We start from the raw sequence: 21,424 nt of genomic DNA, 5'->3' as shown, positions 1-21,424 counted from the left end.
AGGGTTCCTACTTCACCACGGCCCCTCCAACACTTCTTGCTCTCTGATTTGCTGATTTGGGCTAGCCTCATGGGTGTTAGGTGGTATTTCATGGTTGTTTTAATTTGCATTTCTCTTATGGCTAATGACCGAGAACACTTTCTCATATGCTTCTAGGCTATGGGTCTCCTTCCTAGTGAAAGTCCTTTTCAGTTCTTTTGCCCACTTCCTTAGGGGGTTGACTGTTTTCTTCTTTTTGCAGGTCATGAGGGTATTACAGATTTTAGTAATGAGCCCTTTGTCTGATGTGTCATTACTATAAATTCTCTCCCAGTCTGTGGGTTGTCTTGTCATCCTTTTGGTGAAGTCTTTCGAGGTGCACAGGTGCTTTATTCTTATTAACTCCCATTTGTCGATTTCCGGTTCACCTGTGTGTGTACCCTTCCCTATTTCAGTGAGCCTATGAATTCCCTGGGCCAGTGCTCTGAGGTTTGTCCCGATTCCCTCCTTTATGGTCCTGATGGTTTGGGGATTAACTTCTAGGTCTGTGATCCACCTTGAGTTTATTCTTGTGCATGGGGTGAGGTAGACGTCTTGTTTCATTTTTCTACATGTGGATATCCATTGTTTCCAGCACCACTTGTTAAAAATGGCATCCACTTCCCACTTGATGGTTTTAAGACCCTTGTCGAAGATCAGTTGTCTATATGCTGATGGTTTTATTCCTGGGCTTTCTATTCTTTTCCACTGGTCTGAGTGTCTGTCATTGTGCCAGTACCATGCTGTTTTGACCACTGTAGCTGTGTAATAGGCTTTAAAATCGGGTAAGGTGAGTCTTCCAACTTTGCCCTTCTTCTTGAGGATTTCTCTGCTAATTCTGGGTTTCTTCCCTCTCCATATGAAATTGGTGATCAGCTTTTCCAATTCTTTGAAGAAAGTTGATGGTGTTTGAATTGGTATGGCATTGAACTTGTAAAGTGCTTTAGGTTGGATTGTCATCTTTACTATGTTAAGCCTTCCAATCCACGAGCAGAGGGATGTTCTTCCATTTGTGGAGGTCGCTTTTAGTTTCCCGTAGTAGGGTCTTATAGTTTTCCTTGTATAGGTCTTTAGTGTTTTTTGTTAAATATATTCCTAGGTATTTCAGTTTGTTCTTAGCTACTATAAAGGGTACTTCCTTCTTAATCCTCTCTTCCATGGTCCTGTCGGATGTGTATAGAAAACCTCCTGACTTCTGTTTATTGATCTTGTATCCTGCTACTCTTCTATATTCCTCTATTGCTATAAATACTACTGTTGTGGAGCTTTTGAGATTTTCCATGTACAGGATCATGTTGTCTGCAAATAGTGATAGTTTCACCTACCCCTCTCCCATTTGGATCCCTTTGATGTCCTGCCGCTGTCTTATGTTGTTAGCCAGAACCTCCAGAATGATATTGAATAGAAATGGGGACAGGGGTCATCCTTGTCTTGTACCCTTTTTCAGTGGGATTGTTTTTGTCTTTCTCCATTAACTATGATGTTGGCCATTGGCCTTTCATAGATAGCTTGTATCAGCTTGAGGAACTTACCTTCCAATCCTATCTTCATGAGTGTCTTAATTAGGAATGGGTGTTGGATGTTGTCAAATGCTTTTTCTGCATCTATGGATATTGTCATAAGGTTTTTCTCCTTTTTCTTCTCGATGTGGTGTATAATATTGATGGATTTTTGGATGTTAAACCATCCCTGCATCCCTGGGATGAATCCTACCTGGTTGTTGTGGATGATATGTTTTATATACTTTTGTATTCTATTGGCCAATATTTTGTTATGGATTTTTGCATCTATGTTCATTAGAGATATCGGTCTGTAATTCTCTATACATGTGGTGTCTTTGCCCTGTTTGGGTATCAAAGTTACGCTGACTTCGTAGAATGAGTTTGGGAGTTTGCCATCCTTTTCTGTGCTATGGGATACTTTGTGGGGGGTCAGTGTCAACTCTTCCCTGAATGCTTGGTAAAATTCTGCTGTGAAGCCATCTGGCCCGGGGACTTTTTTTGTTGGTAGGGTCTTGATGACCCTCTCTAGTTCTTCTTTCGCTGTGGGTTTGTTGAGATTCTTGACCTCTGTCTGAGATAATCTAGGGAGAGACTGTTTTTCCAAATATTTATCTGTGTCTTCCATGTTTCTGAATTCATTAGAATACAGACCTTCATTGAATTTTGTGATTATCCTTTTAATCTCATTGGGGTCTGTTGTTATTGCCCCTGGTTCATCCCTCATCCTGACTATTGATGTTTGCTCCTTTCTGTCTTTGGTAAGATTTGCCTTTCGTAGAACCAGCTTTTAGCTGCATTTATCTTTTGCATTATTCTCTTGTCTTCCCACTGATTTAACTGCCATGATTTTTATTATTTCGTTTCTCTTCCTATTGGAGGGGTTGTTCTGCTGACTCTGTTCTAGTTGTTGGAGGTTTTGTGATAACGTATCTGTCATAAGCCTCTCTTCTTTTTTCATATATGCATTTAATGATATCAAGCTACCTGTGATAACTGCCTTCGCAGTATCCCCTAAGTTTCGATACGTTGTATTCTCATTCTCGTTAGTGTCTAGAAACTTCCTGGTATCCTCTCTAATCTGGGCCTGTACCCATTCTTGTCGCAGGAGATCGTTGTTCATCCTCCAATTGATTGCCCTTGCTTTTCTGGATGTCTTCTTATTAATCTTCAGCTTTATGACATGGTGATCTGAAAAAGATGTCTGAATAATATCTATGTGTTTGAATTTACTCAGGCTTGACTTGTGTCCCAGCATGTGGCCTATTCTTGAAAATCATCCATGTGGGCTTGAGAAGAATGTGAATTTATTTGCATTTGGATGGAAAGCTCTATAAATGTCTATCAGGGCCTGTTGCCTAATTACACTGTTTAGCTCTATGGCCTCTTTGCTGAGTTTCTTTCCCAATGATCTGTCTTTCTCTGATAGCAGAGTTGTTAAAGTCACCTACTATGATTGTTGAGTCCGTGATTTCTTTATTAATCTTTTTAATAGTTTGTTTGATGAAATTCACTGCACCATTATTAGGTGTGTAAATATGCAATATGCTCACTGCTTCTTGGTTTACTGAGTCTTTAAGCATTATGTAGTGTCCCTCCTTGTCTCTTTTTTAAGGTTTGGATCTTGAGGTCCATTTTGTCAGAGATTAAGATAGCCATCCTTGCATTTTTTGAATCATTATTTGATTGGTATTCTTTCCAGCAGAGGCGATCAATCTTTATAGGAGGAGATGGCTTACTGTTCTCCTGTTGGGGAGACTAGTGTGTTTAAACCTCCATCCCTGTGGTTAGTGGTCCAATGCTCACCCAGCGGCACCACCAAGGCTCCTCTTATCTCCCTTCCTTTAAGTTGAGTACAACTCATATCAACTCCTTAGGGCAGAGGAGAACTGCCCCTATGGGTTTCCTAGGATGTAAGTCTGGACAGAGCAGAATGCCTCAACTTTCTCCCTTGGAGAGGCTGCTGGGTTTGATCTGATGAGCTGGCAGTTAGCAGCCTATCTCTTCATCCACTAGGCTCTTTGTATGTACACACAGACTTCCCCAAACACCCAACTGAGGAATGGAAGCGTGTGTTAAGAAGCTAATCTATTGGTTGATCTTTTGATGCTTCTGTAACACATGGCAGGGATTTCATGAAAACATTAAATTTCTTAGGTTTTTCCACAAATATACAGCTGCTGTGTATACTCATTGTTGAGCTAATTGGTACTTATGGGAAGAATCGGTTTCAACATGGTCTTCCCCATAATTCCCCATAAATAAAGTAGGTAGCAGGTGTCCCTTAGAAAGTTCTATGAAACTTTCTTCAGTAGAAAGAAAGCAGGAGGCCGGCTGTCTTCAGCACCTCAGGAGTTCTGCTCTGTGTCTATATTGCTCAGAGATGTTCCAGTACTCCTAGTTCCTGTCAAGAGTCCTCTAAGATCTTTTTGAAAATCATGGACAGGGCTAATGATAGAATTAGCCCGATGAAAAATCCTTGCATTTAAGCAAGCATGAACATGCTGGTGGGTGGGTAGATTTCGTGTACCCCTCAGTTAGTGACGCATGCACACTTTTGTAGCCATTTGGAGCATTCTATTCAGCTGGTCCATCACACAATAAGTCTGACTACGAAACCAGTGGTAGACTATTTCGTTTAATGTCAATATATAGTAAGTGTTCACTTTTCAAAAATAGATATACATCTTCATGTGAAAGTAAAAGAAATGCATACACCAAGTGTAATTTAGAATAAAACTCAAAAAGCTTACTACCATCTAGTCATGGCTGACTCAGAGTGACCCCTGTGTATTTCCAAGACTGTAACTGTTTGCGGAAGTAGAAAGCTCAGTCTTCCTTCTGTGGAGCTGCTGGTGCTTTTGAACTGCCAACCATGCAGATCGCAAGCCAACACATAACCACTACAACACCAGGGCTAGGATAGAAAATTCTACATTTTTCTTCAAGCTTATTGGATAATGTTTTTGATTGTGGTGCTTTTAGTTTATGAAAATTCCACATCCATATTTAAAATCTGTTACTTATGTTCACCCTACCCCTATTCTTCCACACATATTACTTCCTTTGAGAGTTGTAGTATCCAGTCATCAGCAAATACTTAATGAGTATTTTTGACATTGCTAAGTAAGCACTTAGAATAATCCTAACTCCAGATCACAAACTAAATACACTATCTTTACAACACGTATGTCAGTATTATATTTGAGATTTATCATGAAGACAAAAGGCGGGGTATATTTGTCATTATGTAAAACTAAATATGTCGAGGTATATATGAAAATATAATTTCCTACAGGGAAAGAGAGGAATGGGAAACTAATACTTAAGGTATGTAGAACTTCTGTTAATGAGCCGTAGTGGTTAGCGAGTTCCGTGTTCAACATCACCAGCCACTCCATGGGAGAAAGATGAGGCTTCCTACTTCTGTCAAGAGACACAGTCTCGGACACCCCCAGGGCCGCTCTGAGTCAGGATTAACTTGATGGCAGCGAGAGAATCTCTTTTTGAGGTGATGACATCTCTGGGAAACAAAAGTGATGGCAGCAAACTATGGGCAAGGTAATTGAACGCACTGACACAAAATGGTCAAAATGGCGAATTCTTGTTATATAAATGTTATCAAACATATGCACACAGAAATACATATACACACAGAAACACACAAGACGGGGGCTTCGGAAAGTTTTAGGAAACAGGGAATGGAAAGATAGTGGGATTTTTCCAAGCACTTTTGGAAACCTCCTTCATCTATGTAAGACTGTAAAAACATCTCCTGTCAAAAGCAAAATTGATAATATATCTCCTCATAATTAAAAAGAAGATACACATGACCTTTACCTAAAATTTAAGAGGAAGGAAATCAATAACCTCATACTCTCCAAATCATTATTTCTTAGGAAGAACCATAGTCTAAACTGCTATGTCATCTAAGTCACCTCGCTGCCATTGCGTTGACTCCACCCCTTAGCAACACAATAATGTGTACATTATATGAATTATTTGTTCATTCACTGTATGATAATAGAATAAAGACTATTAACGGGTCTAACAGACAAAAAATTACTTTATTTTAGAACAATCATAGCAACACATTCTATTTTCTGATTTACAGAAACTTTCAAATGATGTATATAATTCTGGTAGGCTGGGGTAACGTTTAAAAAAAGGTAGGTTTTTATACAGAGAATATCTAGAAATTTTATTCTGAAAATTGAGCGGGAATAGCACTTAAACATGTCTTTGAGGTATTTGATGATTATTTGATTATCACTTCAATAATTTTTAAACAGACTGCCACTGTAATGACAAATATTTATATGTTTTCAATTCTAATACGGAGAAAACGAAAATGAAAACAAGACTTCTGTTTTGTTCTCTTATTCAGACTGTTTGTACTGTAGGATTATATAATATTTGCTTGCAAGTGATGCCAAGACATTCATGCAAAAGTATTTGCCCGATATTTCATCCTGAGAGTTGATAAATTCAACTCTGACTTCACCCAAAATTCTATGGATTAAAAAGCTCAGGCCTTTAAATAAAGACCTTCTTGATTTCCTATTCCTCTGTAGGGTGGTACATTTTAGTTTACCTTTTTGAAACGTCAAAACACTTGCCAATTTCTAGAAGTAGCAGTATGGATGAAAAATGTGACTGAGCTGATGGCATGCTCATGCAGACTTGTGGATTTTAATTGGATATAAATTTGGGGGCAGTGTATGTAGGCTGAGATCACAGGTAGCTACCTTAGGCTCCGGATGCAGGTTTTATAGGAACAAGAATACGCCAGCTATTTGAAGAAGTGTGGGTAGGTGGGACTATATGGCACAAACGGAAGTCACTTTTGTTCAGTGCTATATTCCAAAGTCTTCAGATCCTTTCTGGCATATGACAAGTACTGAAAAGTGTATCAGTTAAGCAAACAAATGAATTAGGTTACAAATGTCATGTGTGCCAATTTTGCTTGAAAGTAGTTCCTTGCATGTACAGTGAGCCTGCCAGCTTTGGGTATTGATTCACTGAACATCTTACTGTTCCTCCTTTCTCCAGTTCTTCACCTTTAACGAATGCTTTATTGTACTTTAATCACACATTCGATTAAAGAAACTATTTTCTTGATGCAAATATGACATTGTTCATAGAAACAAATAAAGAGGTTTATGGGACTGCATGAGATTGATTATCTTTAGTATCTACATAATGATGGACTATCTTGGGGTACTGAACTTATTTCCTGTAACACTGTATATTGCTTACATTGATGTGATATTTTATTGATGAAAATACAGGTGATTCCTTTGGCCATAAAGTAGATTTGGTAGTTGAGTGATAAATTATTGAGGTAAGTAAATAGATTCAGTAGAAAGCCCAGATGGTTTGAAATGAAAGTTGTTTGGATGCTTATTAGCTGAGTTATTTTCAGGTCTCACTTTATAAGTCCCCAGAATAGAAAATTGCTGAAAGTGTTGATTAACTTAGAGTGTGTATCTTGGCTGAAAATTCATATTAACTTTTCAGTATTTGTCTTGGATATCAAAAAGTGAAGTTTGTGGAAAAGGGTTATGGGTTTTCTAGGAATACTTCAAGACAGGATTTCCTTGGGATATATTGTCTTCTTCCAATGTATCCTTTTGCTTCTTTTCTTCCTGTAGAGTGGACTCACATCCTTACACCTGGCAGCCCAGGAAGATAAAGTGAATGTTGCCGATATACTCACCAAGCATGGGGCCGACCAAGATGCTCACACAAAGGTAAACCCAATCGCTGTCCATCCATGTCATGGCACATACTGATTTGCAGGATTTCCCAAGAAGCTTCCACTTACATCACCCTGAATCCAAGTCTCACTTCTTGTTCCTTCCACTCAGCAACTTAGCCTAACCATGGTTATCTCTTGCTCACAAGTACACAGTAGCTCCTCATTCATGTGCAGCCACAGCTGAGTAGATAGCACGGTGTCTGGACTCTCATGGACAGACTTCCGTTTTGTAAGATTAAGCCCACCCTCCCTTATTGCTCTTGCTAATTCAGAGGCCTTGCTATTTCCCTCATGTTCTTGCCTGCCTCCATGCCGTTGGATGAAAAAAAGCCCTTCCCTTCTCTGTAAATGAACTCTGGTGGCATCGTGGGCAACACACAGAGCAGCTAGGCGTCAGGTCTGCATCGTGAACCCACCCGCTGCTCCTTGAGAGAAAGACGAGGCTGTGTATGCATGTCAAGGTTTAAAGTCTTGGAAACCCAAAGGGGCAGGTTGACTCCGTCCCGCCAGGCCTCCGGCAGTTGGAATCCGTTCAATGGTGGCAAGGTTTTCGGTTTCCCTCCCTGGGTATTGACTCTTCAAACTCCTTCAGGGCCCACCTAACTGCATCCTCTATCTACCTCCTCCGGATTGTGCTACCGGAGCCAGTTCTGCTTTTAGATGGGACTGTTTGGACCCCTGCTTAGTTCTTTGTGATATTAAGCCACACACATTTTCTCACACTTGCTGCTATCAAGTTCCCTGGGATTAGAGATCTGCTTGTATGTGTATTTGTATCCACAGTATACATACGTGTACACAGTATACATACTTACCATGTAATATTTGCACAGCCAAATTGAATTTCTACCCATCCACACTTCCTTAAATTCTATTTCTTCTCTCCTTGTGTATTCACCACTAAAGTGGTAAAGTTTCTGCCTTATTTGTTTGTTTTTATTTATGTTAAAATAAATTTAAAAAAATTTTTTTTGTCACAGCTTGGCTACACTCCTTTAATTGTCGCCTGTCACTATGGAAATGTGAAAATGGTCAACTTTCTTCTGAAACAGGGAGCAAATGTCAACGCAAAGACCAAGGTAACCTATCTGTGCTCGTGGCCAGTGAGCCTTTGCTTCTGTTTGTGCTCATGTGACTTCGTAGCTGGCCATAGCTACAAGTTGTGTATTATGTGTGGGGTTTTGTTTTGAGTTGTGCTTGTATGATTTCTAAGAAGGGATGTAATTTTGTAATTGTTTGAAGTTTTACATTCAGGTAATCCTCGACAGACAGGTCCTTCCCCCTTACAGACCACTTACCCTCTAAAGCTGCAGTCACTGCCCCAACCGTTTACTGTAGGATATAATAGCTGTCTGATCCAACATCTTGATGTTCTGGTAGAGTCCCTTTATGGTATTTTAGGGTCTTGCTGCCCTCTTCCCTAGTCTCTGCCCCTCTCTAGACAGGTGGTTTAGACCGAGGCCATTCGTTTTCATTCAACCCTGCACACTGGAAGGACCCGTGGTTGACTCCGTCCATTCACCATTAGGCTTAACCAGAATGTCAGTCATTCAAACCCACCTGGAAGAAAGGTGAGGCTATCTGCGCCTATAAAGGTGTCCAGTTGCAGAAACCCTGAGGAGCGATTCTTCTCTCTCCTGGAGGGCTGTATCATCAGTTAGCATGTACTCTATGGCCGTGGAGGGACCACATAGTCATGCTCAGGGAGTATGTAAGGACGGGCCTGGAAGTTCTCAAGTCCATTGCAGGGCTCACTTATCCCAGCTGATCTGTCCAGTGGCATCTGAAGGGTCCTGTTCCCTTCAGTGTGCTCAGACTAGTTCAAGGTGAAAAGCCAAGGCATGCTGTAGTTTCTGCTAAGATGCATCCTGAGTCCCTGGGTGGTATGAACGGCGAAGGAGCACGGCTACTAACAGGAAGGTTGGCAGGTCAAGTCCTCCCAAAGGGAAAGAAAGGGCTGGCAATCTTTCCCTGATAAATCAGGCATTGGAAACCCTCTGGAGCATAGTTCTACACACACACACACAGACACAGACACACACGCACACAGACACAGACATACACACACGGTTGTCAGGAGTTGGAATCAACTCAGTGGCAACTGGTTAGGCTTTTTAGTTTTACTCTGCACCATTTAAGTTGATGTTCAAGGCTGTTTGGTCTAAAGAAAAGTGCTTATTTGCACATGGCCATATATTTTAAAGTGTATACATCAGAAATGCCCAATTCTGGCTACATGAGTAGGCTCAAGAATTTCAGTGCAAGCAGCATCCAAAGCCACCACTCAAGCTGTTACTAAGTAGAAACACACACAAGTTTTGTAAGATGGACTTTCTCTTTCTATCCTCAACAGAGAAGTAGAAACGAAGCATTTCTACCCACAGTCATGATTATTAGCTCATTTAAAGTCAAAGTTAGTTTTTAAATGATAAACACTAGTAATATTTGTGACCCAAACATCAAGAATAACTGCTGCCAAGTTTCTGGAGCTAGTGGTGGTGATGGTGCAGGACTGAGTGGTGATCCTTGGTGCTGTGTGTGTGTGTGTGGTCGGGGGTAGGGGTGGGGGGAGGTCAGGGGAGGCAGGCGGGGGGGCAGCTATGACCAAGGGGCTGACTCCTTGGCAGCTAACCACACCAACACGTTTCTGCCCGTTTCTGGAGTTCGCTTGCAATTTATTTCGAGGCATCTAAATGCTGTCAAATAAATGCTTAGGCCTGACCTCTTAGTTTCCTATGTGCAGACTCAGCTTTGCATATGCCGTCCAGGGACATTCTTGTTGAAATGCAGATAAATGAAACAACGCAATGAGACTTTGAGGGTTTCTTTTCCTCCCATACATAGTTGTTCCCCTTACTCTTGTTATGTGTTTGATGGTGGAAATGCTGCACTATTTAGAAGCCAGACAAATTCAGTTGGCCCCCTGCATCCATGGGAAAGGCATCCTCACATTCAACCAACCACAGATGGAAAATATTCTACAGGGGGCGAAAAATCCCACCAAAACAATTAAGTGGTGAAAGCCATAGAGTTTCCACTGTATTAGGTACTGTATTAATCACCTAGAGATGAAATAAAGTGTGTAGGAGGAAATGTATAACCTTATGAAAATAATACACCATTCTATAGAAGGCACTTGCGTGAGGATTTTGCTATCCAAGGGGGCCCTTGGTCCAATCCCCTGAGAGACATCTGTATCAGCTCTAGATCACGGCAGTGCCCTCCCTCCCAAGAGTTCATCTGTGTTCACATGGACACTTAACTGAGAGAAAAATCTTATTTCAACAACTCAGTGTCATTGTTGTTTCCCTTAAGTGAACTGTGTAACTTTTCTCATTAAATTTGGAACCATGGGTCTTCAGGGAGTAGATAAATACATATTTCAGAAGACAATCTTTTAATAATTTTTTCAGAAATTTTTCACCTGGAGAGAGAGAAGGTCCTTTAGACTAGATGTCTATGTGTAACCACAGTTAGTAAACAATGGCTCCCTTGCTTTGGAAACTTAAAAACATTTGTACTGCCTGTACTCTGCACCTTCATGACTTGACAGAAAGATATGAAAAGCAGCCTTGTTTTCTGAGACTGTTAGTTGCTTAAAATTAGAATGAAACTCTGCCTTTAACAAATCTGATTTGGTTTAATTATGAAAGGGTTTGGAGTTAGAGCGTGTCATCTTAAAATGTCTTTATAAAATAGTCTAAAAAGATGATAAAGTTGTGGACCGATTCAAAATCCCTCATCAAAATGTTTGTTATCATTCTCATTTAACTCTATACTTTTAAAAACATTGGCATGGAACACTCCTTTGAACTTGAGCGAACTTGCAATGAGACAATGAAGGTGTCAAGGAGTGGTTTGCTGGTGGAAGGACCGGACGTAGAGGTCCTCAGCAGATAGGCCCAAATGGTTAAGCTTCAACCAAAAGGTCATGTGAAAACACTTGGATTGTTTCAAACATTCTGGGCATATATTCTCATGAGTCAAAGGCTTTCGGTACAGGTTATATTTAATCAGGTTTGGGGGAAAGGTAGAAATCCTGGAGGGGGAGGGCCTACGTGCTTGGCTGCTAACTGAAAGAATGAAGTGGCTGGCTGCTTCTGTAAAGAGTACAGCCTTGGAAACAAGCAGTTCTGCTGCATCTTATAGAGTCCCTCTGTGTTAGCATCAATTCCTTGGCAACAGGTGTTGTTGCACTTTGGGGAGGGAGCTTTTTTTGGGCTAAAATGTCCATTGAAGGATCCTTGTGCTGTGAGCTATTGAGGACAAGGATGTTACTTAGACATGATTAATTTATATAAGCACAGCATCAAGTGTCTAGCACTTAGTGTGGGATTAGCAAGTACTTATTGAGTGGATGAACTTGGCTGATTTTGTAAATGTATGTAAACCAAATCTGGGAGGGCAAACATGATAAACACAATGGGAAGGGAGAATAGATTAGAAAAGGGATAGCACGGCTTCCCCATTAATGCCCATGGGTAAGAGACTTAGTGGGTTGAGAGCAGAGCCCCAGCAAAATGTTTCAAGGTCCTTCCGATTTGTTAATATTTTTAGGCGTCTGAGGGTCATTCTGTTGTAGGGATTATAGAGGACAGGAGAATTTCCATGTGGTGGGACTGTGGATGTGCCACAGACTGAAGGACCCTCAGAGAGAGATTTTCATGCCTATGGATTTATTTCTTTGCATGGAAAAGCCACCACCGAGAATGTAGCGAATCCTGTGGCCCGCTGTCCATATATGCAGGCACCTCATGTAGACAGGATAAGCAAATGTCTGTACATGAATCATGGAGGGCCATGGATGTTGGATATAAGAAATACACCAGTTGAAGATAGAGATGGGCCATTCAGAATTTATAGTACAGGACAACGTGGTCTAAAGTGTAGAGATAAAGATTTGTCAGGTGGGAGGTAGACAAATAGCACAAACAGTCATTCTCATATCCATTTGCTATCATGATCTTGTATAAATGATTTGAACCTAGAATGATGGTGAAGAAAATACTTGATTCTGCCATCTTTCTTTTTATAGTCTCTGGAATGAGGATATGAATATACATGTGTTCAATCAGGTGCGCATTGGCACATTCTAAAAAGCTCCAAACTCATGGTCCTCAAGTCAATGCAGACTCATAGTGACCCTGTGGGTTTCTGAGATGTAACTATTTACAGGAGTAGAAAGCCCAGTCTTTCATCCACAGAGATGCTGGTGGTTTTGAACTGCCAACCATGCAGATTGCAACCCAGTGTGTGACCATTAGACCACCATGGCTCTTTGCTCATTCAGTCAATAATTATTGATGATGTGAATGCTAATCATTCCCATTTTCAGACAGATAAAAAGACTTTCTACTCCCGCCAAGTTACAGCCTTGGAAACCCACAGGGGCAGTTCTACCCTGCCCTGTAGGCACGACTCGAGTTTTGTTTGTTTGTTTTTGAGCATGAAGAGGTAATACATGTAAGGTCCAGCATTTGGTACAAAATGAATGCTCAAAAAACAATAAGTATGCCTTACCGCCCTTGGATGGTGCAAACAGTTCACACACTCGGCTGCTCACTGAAAGGTTGAATCTCCCCATAGCTGCTTTGGAATAAAGGTCTGGTGATCCACTTTCGAAAACCCCACCATTGAAAACCACATGGAGCACAATTCTCCTCCAGCACAGACAGAGCTATCCGGTGCCAAGTGGTGTTGTGATTGCCTTGTTTAACTTCCAACCACTCCAGGAAAGCATTTGAAAATTCACTAGAAGCTGTAACAGCCTGTGCCGCACCTGCCGCTCACACCCCTTCTTGGCAAGACTGGCTTCACACTAACCTTCACATACTTTGTACCAAAATCTAGAACTACAGAGTTGTCATCGGCATGAAAGTTGAGGCCCATATGTGAAAAAGAACCTGCCCAAACAAACAAACAAACTTACAAATAAACAAATCCACCCACCACCACAGAGGCGATTTCAATTCGAAGGCCAGAGTAGAACTGCCTTCCGGTCTTTATGGGAGCAGATGGTCCCATCCTCCCGCAGCGTCACGGGTAGGTTTGAATGACTGCGCTTTCAGCGAGCAGCCCAATGTGGAAGCATGACGCCATGAGATGAAAAATCCCAAACAAAACATTTCCTAGTGAGGACAAGTTACTTAACTTCCAGGGAAGCCTTCCGTTACACACAGACACACACGGGTGTTTCTTTGACCAAAGCTGTTCTCAGAAAGGAATGGAAGATGTGGACTGGCTTTCATTGACTTGGACTCTTTAAGCCTCGCTCAAACCTTCAGTCCGTGTTTTCCAGGGAGCTCATGTGATGCCCACCTTTCTCTGGTAAAGCTCCTCTGAACGGCCCACTTTTCCTGCTCACTGGCTGAGCTATACCAAGAAGAAGAATGTGCTGTCAGTTCCCTCTCCTGTTTCTAAGCCTAGTCTCTTCCCCTGGTACAGAAGGTGTGAGGGTGTTTGCTGCTGAGAAACGGGTGGCTGGTAGCCTTGAGCTACAGATAAACCAGGCCTGCCCGGTGGATGGTTTTGTTGTAAATAAGATTTGGGAGGTTTCAAATGGAAGGCTAACCTAATTTGTCTTTTTTTTCTTCTGTCTGATGCTCTTCCCACTGCCACGGCCATCCACAGAATGGCTACACGCCTTTGCACCAGGCCGCCCAGCAAGGCCACACACACATCATTAACATCCTGCTGCAGCACGGGGCCAAGCCCAATGCCACCACCGCGGTAAGCTACGCTGGGTTGTCCTTCCCATCCCTCCTCCTCCTCCTCCTCTCCGGCTTTGGCCTCTTCTCTGAGCTGAGTTGTAATACATCCTCCTGAAATACGTAACCGGATTCTGGAGAGAAACCTCTTGGAAAAGCCTGGGGAGATGTCTGAGCAACTTCACTGGGAGAGTTTGCTGGCGAGGGGGGTGCGGGGTCTGCTCGCTGGGCCCTCCTCCTGGGCTGGGGGACCGCGCTGGGCTAACAGCCGGCTCTCAGACGCGAGCACCGGCCCAGCCCTCCCTCCCAGCAGTCTTAGGGAGCGCAGTTTCAGAGGCTGCTGGTTTAGACAAAGCTCATTGAAAGGAGGAGCCATTGAAATGTAAACTAAGCACAGCTATTCAGCAAACCGGAGTTTCCGCGGTGGCCCCGGCTGGAGCCCGGATTGCTGAGTTGCGTGCTTTCGGTCTGGGTGGAGCTTCTGCACAGCTGCAGCCAAATAGGTGGCGGTGTTCCCCGCGGTCACACCTGCAGCAGATGGCGTGACCTCCCCGGAGGGCTACGGGCGCCTCTTCCTGGCCGTTATTTATGTTTGGAGGCGCCCCGGGAAGGTATCTGCAGAGATATTTGACCACCTGAGGGTTAAAGCTCCAGCGCTTTTTAATGAGAAAGAGAGAGAGCGAGCGAGCTCGGGCAGATGCACGCTTGTTGTGTTACCATGGTGACCTGGCCTATAGTCTAAAGAAGTTACAAAGACAGATTTAGATGTCATGGTACAAACTAGTGATTTTCCGAAGCGGTGCCTGGTTTGGGAAGGAAAGGCTGGCTCACGCGGAGCCTCGGATGATCTCATTGGCTCCCACCGCCGTCCTCCCTTCCGTCCGTCTCACTCTCGCCCCCTCGCTCCCTCTCGCTTCAGAATGGCAACACGGCCCTGGCGATCGCTAAGCGGCTGGGCTACATCTCCGTGGTGGACACTCTGAAGGTTGTCACGGAGGAGGTCACCACCACCACTACGGTGAGTACAAGTCACCGGTCAGCGTTGGCTCGCCCCCACCCACTCCCCACCCCGCCACCCCTACCCAGCCCGGTTTTCAAGCCGAAGACTTTGCTACTCACCAAATGTTTTGAGCTTTAAGTTTTGAACTTCTTTGGGGGTGACTAGGGGATGGATCATACATCTCTCTGGCACCGAATCAACTCTGATATTTGGAGATAGGCCAACGTCACTGCAGTGCCCCGCACGGGCTTCGCTTCTGTTCATCAGCGTCAGTTCACCCGGAGAAAGCCCGTGTCCTGTGACCGTGGAGGACTGGTTGGGTCTCGATCCGGTGACTGACTTCTGGTTGCTAGCTCCTCGGCCCTTTTGCACCCACTGCCGGCAAAGTGGTAGAACGCGCCAACAGCAAACTTCTGGAAAGAGGCTGGCTCAGGCGCCCTTGGTGAGACCACGTTCCAGGATCATCCCCACCACTGAGTCCAAATGTATTCCAGGGAGAACAGTTTATCCTGATTCTTCTTCTTGTTTCTACTTACTAATTTCTACCCAGAAAGTGTGCCTTATATGTCCTTGGTGATGGGACTGTATCTTTTTCTTTCGTATTTTTAACTGTCACTCTTTTCAATACAGTGATGGATTCTTTAGGAGAGCATAGGGATTGGTGTCTGCCTTGCTCAGACTCTCCAGAATGAGTTCTCCTCTGGGACTGTTCTGTGGGAGCAGAGCCTCGTAAGAGGGGCGCCCAGAACTTACAGTGGAAATGCTGGTGCATATTTGCATTTACATGGTTCTTCTTTTTAACCTTGAAGCGTGAACTTAAAGAATAACAACCCTCTCATTTAGCTTAGTAAGGCAGAGAAGTAGAGCAACAGAGAAGCTTTAGACGTCCCTGGGAGACAATCACTCATCAAGCAACAGGTAGAAAATACTGAGCGGGGGCTGTAGGGTGTGCCTCAAGCTAGGCATGATGCATATCGATTTTGGAACACTGCATCTTTGGCTGCATGTCAGGGAAGAGACAGGAATGTTGTTCTTCGTGCTGACGGCAAGTCCCGGTTGACGTGGATTGTGGGGCACACTGGCTTGATGGGACATTTTAAATAGAATCGTTCATGGACTAATGACATGCAAGGCCCAGACTGAATTGACTTGGCAGAGAAAAGTCCTGCTCGCTTTCTCAAGCAGAATCTGAAAACCTTGGCCAATAAAGTACAGTATTTTAAAAAAAATTAATGAATCATTTTATTGGGGGCCATTACAGCTCTTTTAACAATCCATACATCAATTGTATCAAACACATTTGTACACATGTTGCCATCATCCTTTTCAAAACATTTTCTTTCTGCTTGAGCCCTTGGTATTAGTTTTTCTTTTTCCCTCCCTCCCCCACCTCCTCACCCTCATGAACCCCTGATAAATGATCAATTATTATTGTTATTTTCATATCTTATACCATCCACTGTCTCCCTTTGCCCATGTTTCTGTTGTTCGTCCTCCTGGGTCGGGGAAAGCACCGTATGTTTAAAGACTTAAAATTGAGCTTTAATAAATGATGAGAGGAAGCCCTGTCTTGTTACTGCTTAGCAGCTTGTTACGGAGGACCACTACAGATTCTTGTGAGTGGCTGGTGAACTGACTTCAATGCACGTATACAAAGTAGACAGCTATGCTCCGGAGGGCGCAAAGCTGGCCCTTTGGGGAAGCAGCTCCCCGGACCTGTTCCCAGGGACCGCGGTGTGCTTCACACTGTCATCCCGTCAGCCCTGGAAAACCAAAGGCACAGTTCTCCTCTCTCCTCGAAGGTGGCTATACGTTTGCCTGGACAATGGCAATGGTTTTTATCTTACCATAAGGAGCCCTGGCTGTGCTTTGGGTTAGATATCAGGCTGCTCATTGTACAGCCTGTGGTTCAAACCCACGCAGCACCTCCGGGAGAGAAAGATGAGACTATCCGATCCTGTAAAGACTTGGTCTGGGAAGAACCCCATGCCATAACGTCAGGGTCCACTTGGTGACAGTGGATTTGGTTGGTTTTCATTTCTTTTTTACTGTAAAACCAGACTCACTGCTATCGAGTCCATTCTGGCTTGTAGCGATCCTACAGGACAGGGCAGGACGGCCCCCGGGAGTTTCTGAGACTTTAACGCTTCATGGGCGTAGAAAGCCTAGTCTTGCTCCCACGAAGCAGCCTGTGGTGGCCTCTAACTGCTGACACCCAGGTTAGTAGCCCCCTGTAGAGTCACTGCACCACCAAGGCTCCCTTTTTCTTCCTATAGGATTTCTTCTATCAGGAAAATCTTCAGATTAGAGGGTATGTCACTCTACTTAGCATCCTTGAAGTCATGTGTGCAATTCAGAAAAATGAAGCTGTGGGTGGCAACATTGACGAAAGACATCTTGTTTTATGTCAATTCCACTACCTTTTCCTACAGAGAACCACGGATGTGCATTTTATCAGGTTACCACTAGATGGCACAGTTGTATCTTTTGGTTGTCTGCTTTTCCATTAATTTCTTCATTCACTATCTATTGGTAATAAAATATGGACTGGATACTGTGCCGTGTGCAAAAGAGTTATCCATGGCTAGAACTTCACTCCTCCCTCAAGCAATTTTCCATGTAGTGGGAGTGGAGAGTAAGATCTATGGGTTTTTTTTTAAGAGAAGAAATTCTTCTTTAATAATAACAAAACTATGACACTTGCAGGCCCAGTTTCCAAAAAGTTGAGCATCACAAATGTTACTGAAAGGGAATGACATTAAACACACAAAAATACATTTAGAAGAGGAGCATTTAGCTCTCTATCACTGGCCATAAACAGGTTTTCAGACACCTGCTTAGAAATGCAAAGTCTCTCAGCAGGGCCGGACTCCTCTGTCAACCCCTCCCTAGCTTTCCTAGTGACTGTGGTGCTCTACGCAGCCGGCTGACCATTGATGGCTCCAACAAAGACCAGTGTACTCATGAATATCAAACCAAACAGCATTTGCATTTTCAGCAGTTCACTGGAGCTACCCAAGTACTCTCTTTATCTCGACGCACAGTGTCGGGCAACGTGTGCTGCTGCCGCCCTGTTTTCACGTTCCTCTTCTCTTGGAGTTGTTTTCCTCTCTCAGCACTGAGTGCTCTTAAAATTGTGAGTTTTCTTGATTTATAAAGTAGAAGATGGGATATGGGTAGAAAGTACAAACATATTCTTGCCTGTGATATGAGTCACCTTACTGTTTGGGCTTCCTCTCTTTGGGGAAAGGTTTTAAAATTTGGCTTTTATCCACAGAGGGGTGTTAAAAACAATCATTACTATTTACTAATGACAGATATTCCCGACAGCAAGATTGAAATTTAAGTGGCAGATTCCACAGCCCAGGTTTTTACTCGCTCTGCAATAACTGATGTTGGCTTTGCTAACGCGGAAGCCCTGGTTACTAAAAGTAGCCCAATATGAAGCTTTATGAAAGAAATTCTTTTTCCCCGATGTTCAGCAATAAAATGAAGGAAAAAAAAGTGCTCTTTTTTGGTTTCTAGGAAAGGGTCATAATACAAATTTCTAAAGCCTCCTATTCACTAAAATTAATCTGGAGCAATTGCTGGTAGCAAATAGTGCCAGAGATAACTGAATAATTACTCAAGTAGTTAAATTAAATCTAATTTTTTTTTAAATATTGGAAATTATTAGGTGGCTTATGGCTATGGCATTAACATACTTCCACTTCAGTTGGGTTCATCTGAGGCCGAGCAGCGAGCTGTGTGAGTCCTCTTGAGTCAAAGCAAGTGTCCTTTGCTCTTCTTTCTCCCAGAACCTTTATCCCAAAGTATGAATAAACTTACTGTGTAGAGTCGAGAATGAAGCAAGGGTTCGTAAAGGGAAGGTCACTGCTAAAGAAATATCTGAGGCCTGGTTGGAATCCTGGCTTGTTTCCTTAACCTTCGCTTTCCTAGCTTTATTTTTGCAGAACTCAGCAGGGGATGTCAGGTATTTTAACGTCCCCTTGGGACTGAAATCACTTTATGTGTGCTGGAACATCCATCAAAGGGTAGGGACCCATTTCAGCAGCACACGGCAACAGGCTCCACTTCCTAATGCAGCTTGGAAGAACTGTACAGGAGGTATCCCTGTACCTGTTGACCCTTTCTGGCCTAGTTATTTGATTATTTGCATAATTTTTTAAGTGATCATATTTTTTGGTGCATATAGTCATTGATATGTAGCGCACCAAGCACTAAACTTCAGAGAATTGCATAAACATTAGTTAAAAATTACAAAAAATATTCAAAGCCCTTAGTGCTCTCTGCTACTATAGTGGCATTTAGGGGAAACCTAAGGCTGGCAGTGCCATACCTATCTATAAAGCCATTGCAACCTTTTAGGGCAGAACCACGGTACCTTTTCTTTGCTCCATTTATTAGAAGGCTAAGTTGTCATTCTTGCACAAACAACACTAATAATACTATATATGTGAGTGGTCTCAAAATGTTCATGGGAAAATTCAGTGACCTTTTAACAAAAGAGACAGGTGCTCAATTGAATACAGCATTCTTTGACAATTTTGGCAGCTTCGCTTTCAATCTGCTATCATTGTTTCAACATATGAGTAGCGGTTATTCTTGGTGTCTGAACTTCCATGAAATTTCCCAAAGCATTTAAATTGATTTCTGCAAAAACACACGCACAAAAAATATGTGATTTCATTTAAAAACTATGTGAACGTGTATAATTAGCATAAGTAGTTTTGAGCGCAGAAGCAAGTTTAGCCTGTGCCTCAACTGTAGAAAAGCCGAAAGTTTGATAAATATTACCAGCACTCTATGATAGCGGTTCTCAACCTGTGGGTCGCCACCCCTGTGGGGGTTGAACGACCCTTTCACAGGAGTCGCCCGATTCATAGCAGTAGCAAAATGACAGTGATGAAATAGCAACGAAAATAAAGTAATGGTTGGGGGAAAATAAAGTAAAGGGTGGCGGCCTGAGGAAGGCTAAGAACACAGAGTCCATAATAGGGTCTTCGAAAGTATATCTTATCAAGGAAATGTTTGACCGTGGAAACTGGTTCAGTGGAATGGGTTAAGCACATTTCTTCTTATGCATAAAACAAACCAATAATATCCACCATTTATAGATAACATAGTAAATACCTTTTTGTTTCATTATCGTTATTTGTCCCATACATGATATATTTTGGAGTTCTTTTTGGCCTTCTTTCGACCTACTATAAGATTTATTTTGCTTTATTATCTGATATAAATGCTTCCTTCTAGAGGTGTACATAGTATACTATAGATTATAATTTTAAAGTCATTTCTAATCTTGGCTCAATCTTAAATTCTATAGAAGCGAATTCCTATGATAATTTAATTATACCCTTATTTTTTATGTACTATTCAGATGAAACATATTCCTGTTTCAATTATCAAGCTTGCCAAGGGGAAAATATGTATTCAGCCTTTAAGATAAAGTGTGAGTAGGAAAATGTGTCATTCATTGAAGAAATAGATCAAGAGCTATATTATATATAAATGCATAAAGTATCTATCATGCATATACACAGCAATTTTTAATATCTATGCAGAAAAAACTCCATAATCAATATGATCACCATTGTGTTGTGTCTTCTGTTGTCCAATATGTTCTGTATGTTTCCCGATAGTAACCCTGTTGGTTCTCAGCCCCCAGTCTAAAGCAAAATGACTTCTGTCATACGTGCAAAGAACACAGGGTCCATGATCAGCATTTGAAAATTAGACACTCAAACTCCCAGCCAGTAGAGCTTCTTTAGAAAATATTTCCATCAATTATTTCCAAACAGAAAGGCATCTGTTTATAGAGCTTGCTCCCTGAAAGAGGCAAATAATCTAGGACATTTCTGCTCAAATTGACTTTCTGATATAACCTCGTATTATAGACAGTCCTTCATATTTTCTAATCATTTTATTTACTGTAAGATATGTACATATAAAACATTCTAGAAAAGTTACAACAGGATGGTCTCTATTTCATATTCAAAATGTAAACTATTTGGGGGCCATATAAACATTTTCTCTAATATCTGTCCCCAAAGGGATCTCACATTGAGCTGTCACCCGGACCTTCCGGAGGACCTTTCTACAAAGTGCCCTGCACTGGCCCCATTCCCAGGAAGTCAACCGTGTGATGGAATACTGACCGCGGTATTTAAAATTCCTTCTAGTAACCCAACTGTGCAGTCCAAGTTAGGACACAGACACAAAACATGGTTACAGTATATCCGTGTGAAATGTTCAAATGAACCACGTACAATTTCATGATGATAACAATCTAAGCCAACTTATTCCTTCAACACATTCCCTTGCCTTTTAATCTTCAGATCCTTGAACAGATGCTTTTGTCTTTCCTACATCCTTGTACTTTTGTATGAATAAAATCTGCTGGAGTGATTGAAGCACTACAAGCAGCGTGTCTTTA

The 21,424-nt window shown here is 42.3% G+C and overlaps 1 protein-coding gene across 34 annotated transcripts in view; it reads left to right on the top strand.

Annotated features, from left to right (window-relative positions):
• ANK2 (ankyrin 2) overlaps positions 1-21,424 on the top strand; it is a 402,581-nt gene that overhangs the window by 282,903 nt on the left and 98,254 nt on the right. For all 34 annotated transcript variants that reach the window (XM_045284229.1, XM_045284255.1, XM_045284253.1 and 31 more), the window contains 4 exons: positions 7,172-7,270; positions 8,259-8,357; positions 13,909-14,007; positions 14,905-15,003. In XM_045284229.1, coding sequence (XP_045140164.1) covers positions 7,172-7,270; positions 8,259-8,357; positions 13,909-14,007; positions 14,905-15,003 — 396 coding nt within the window. The remainder of the gene's footprint in view (positions 1-7,171; positions 7,271-8,258; positions 8,358-13,908; positions 14,008-14,904; positions 15,004-21,424) is intronic.

This window comes from Echinops telfairi, unplaced genomic scaffold (assembly GCF_000313985.2).
Source record: "Echinops telfairi isolate 266 unplaced genomic scaffold, ASM31398v2 ScPeMD7_7468;HRSCAF=8506_0, whole genome shotgun sequence".
In the NCBI taxonomy this organism is placed as follows: Eukaryota; Metazoa; Chordata; class Mammalia; order Afrosoricida; family Tenrecidae; genus Echinops; species Echinops telfairi.
Note: the sequence above shows the minus strand (reverse complement) of the source record. Positions and strands in the feature narration are given on the sequence as shown.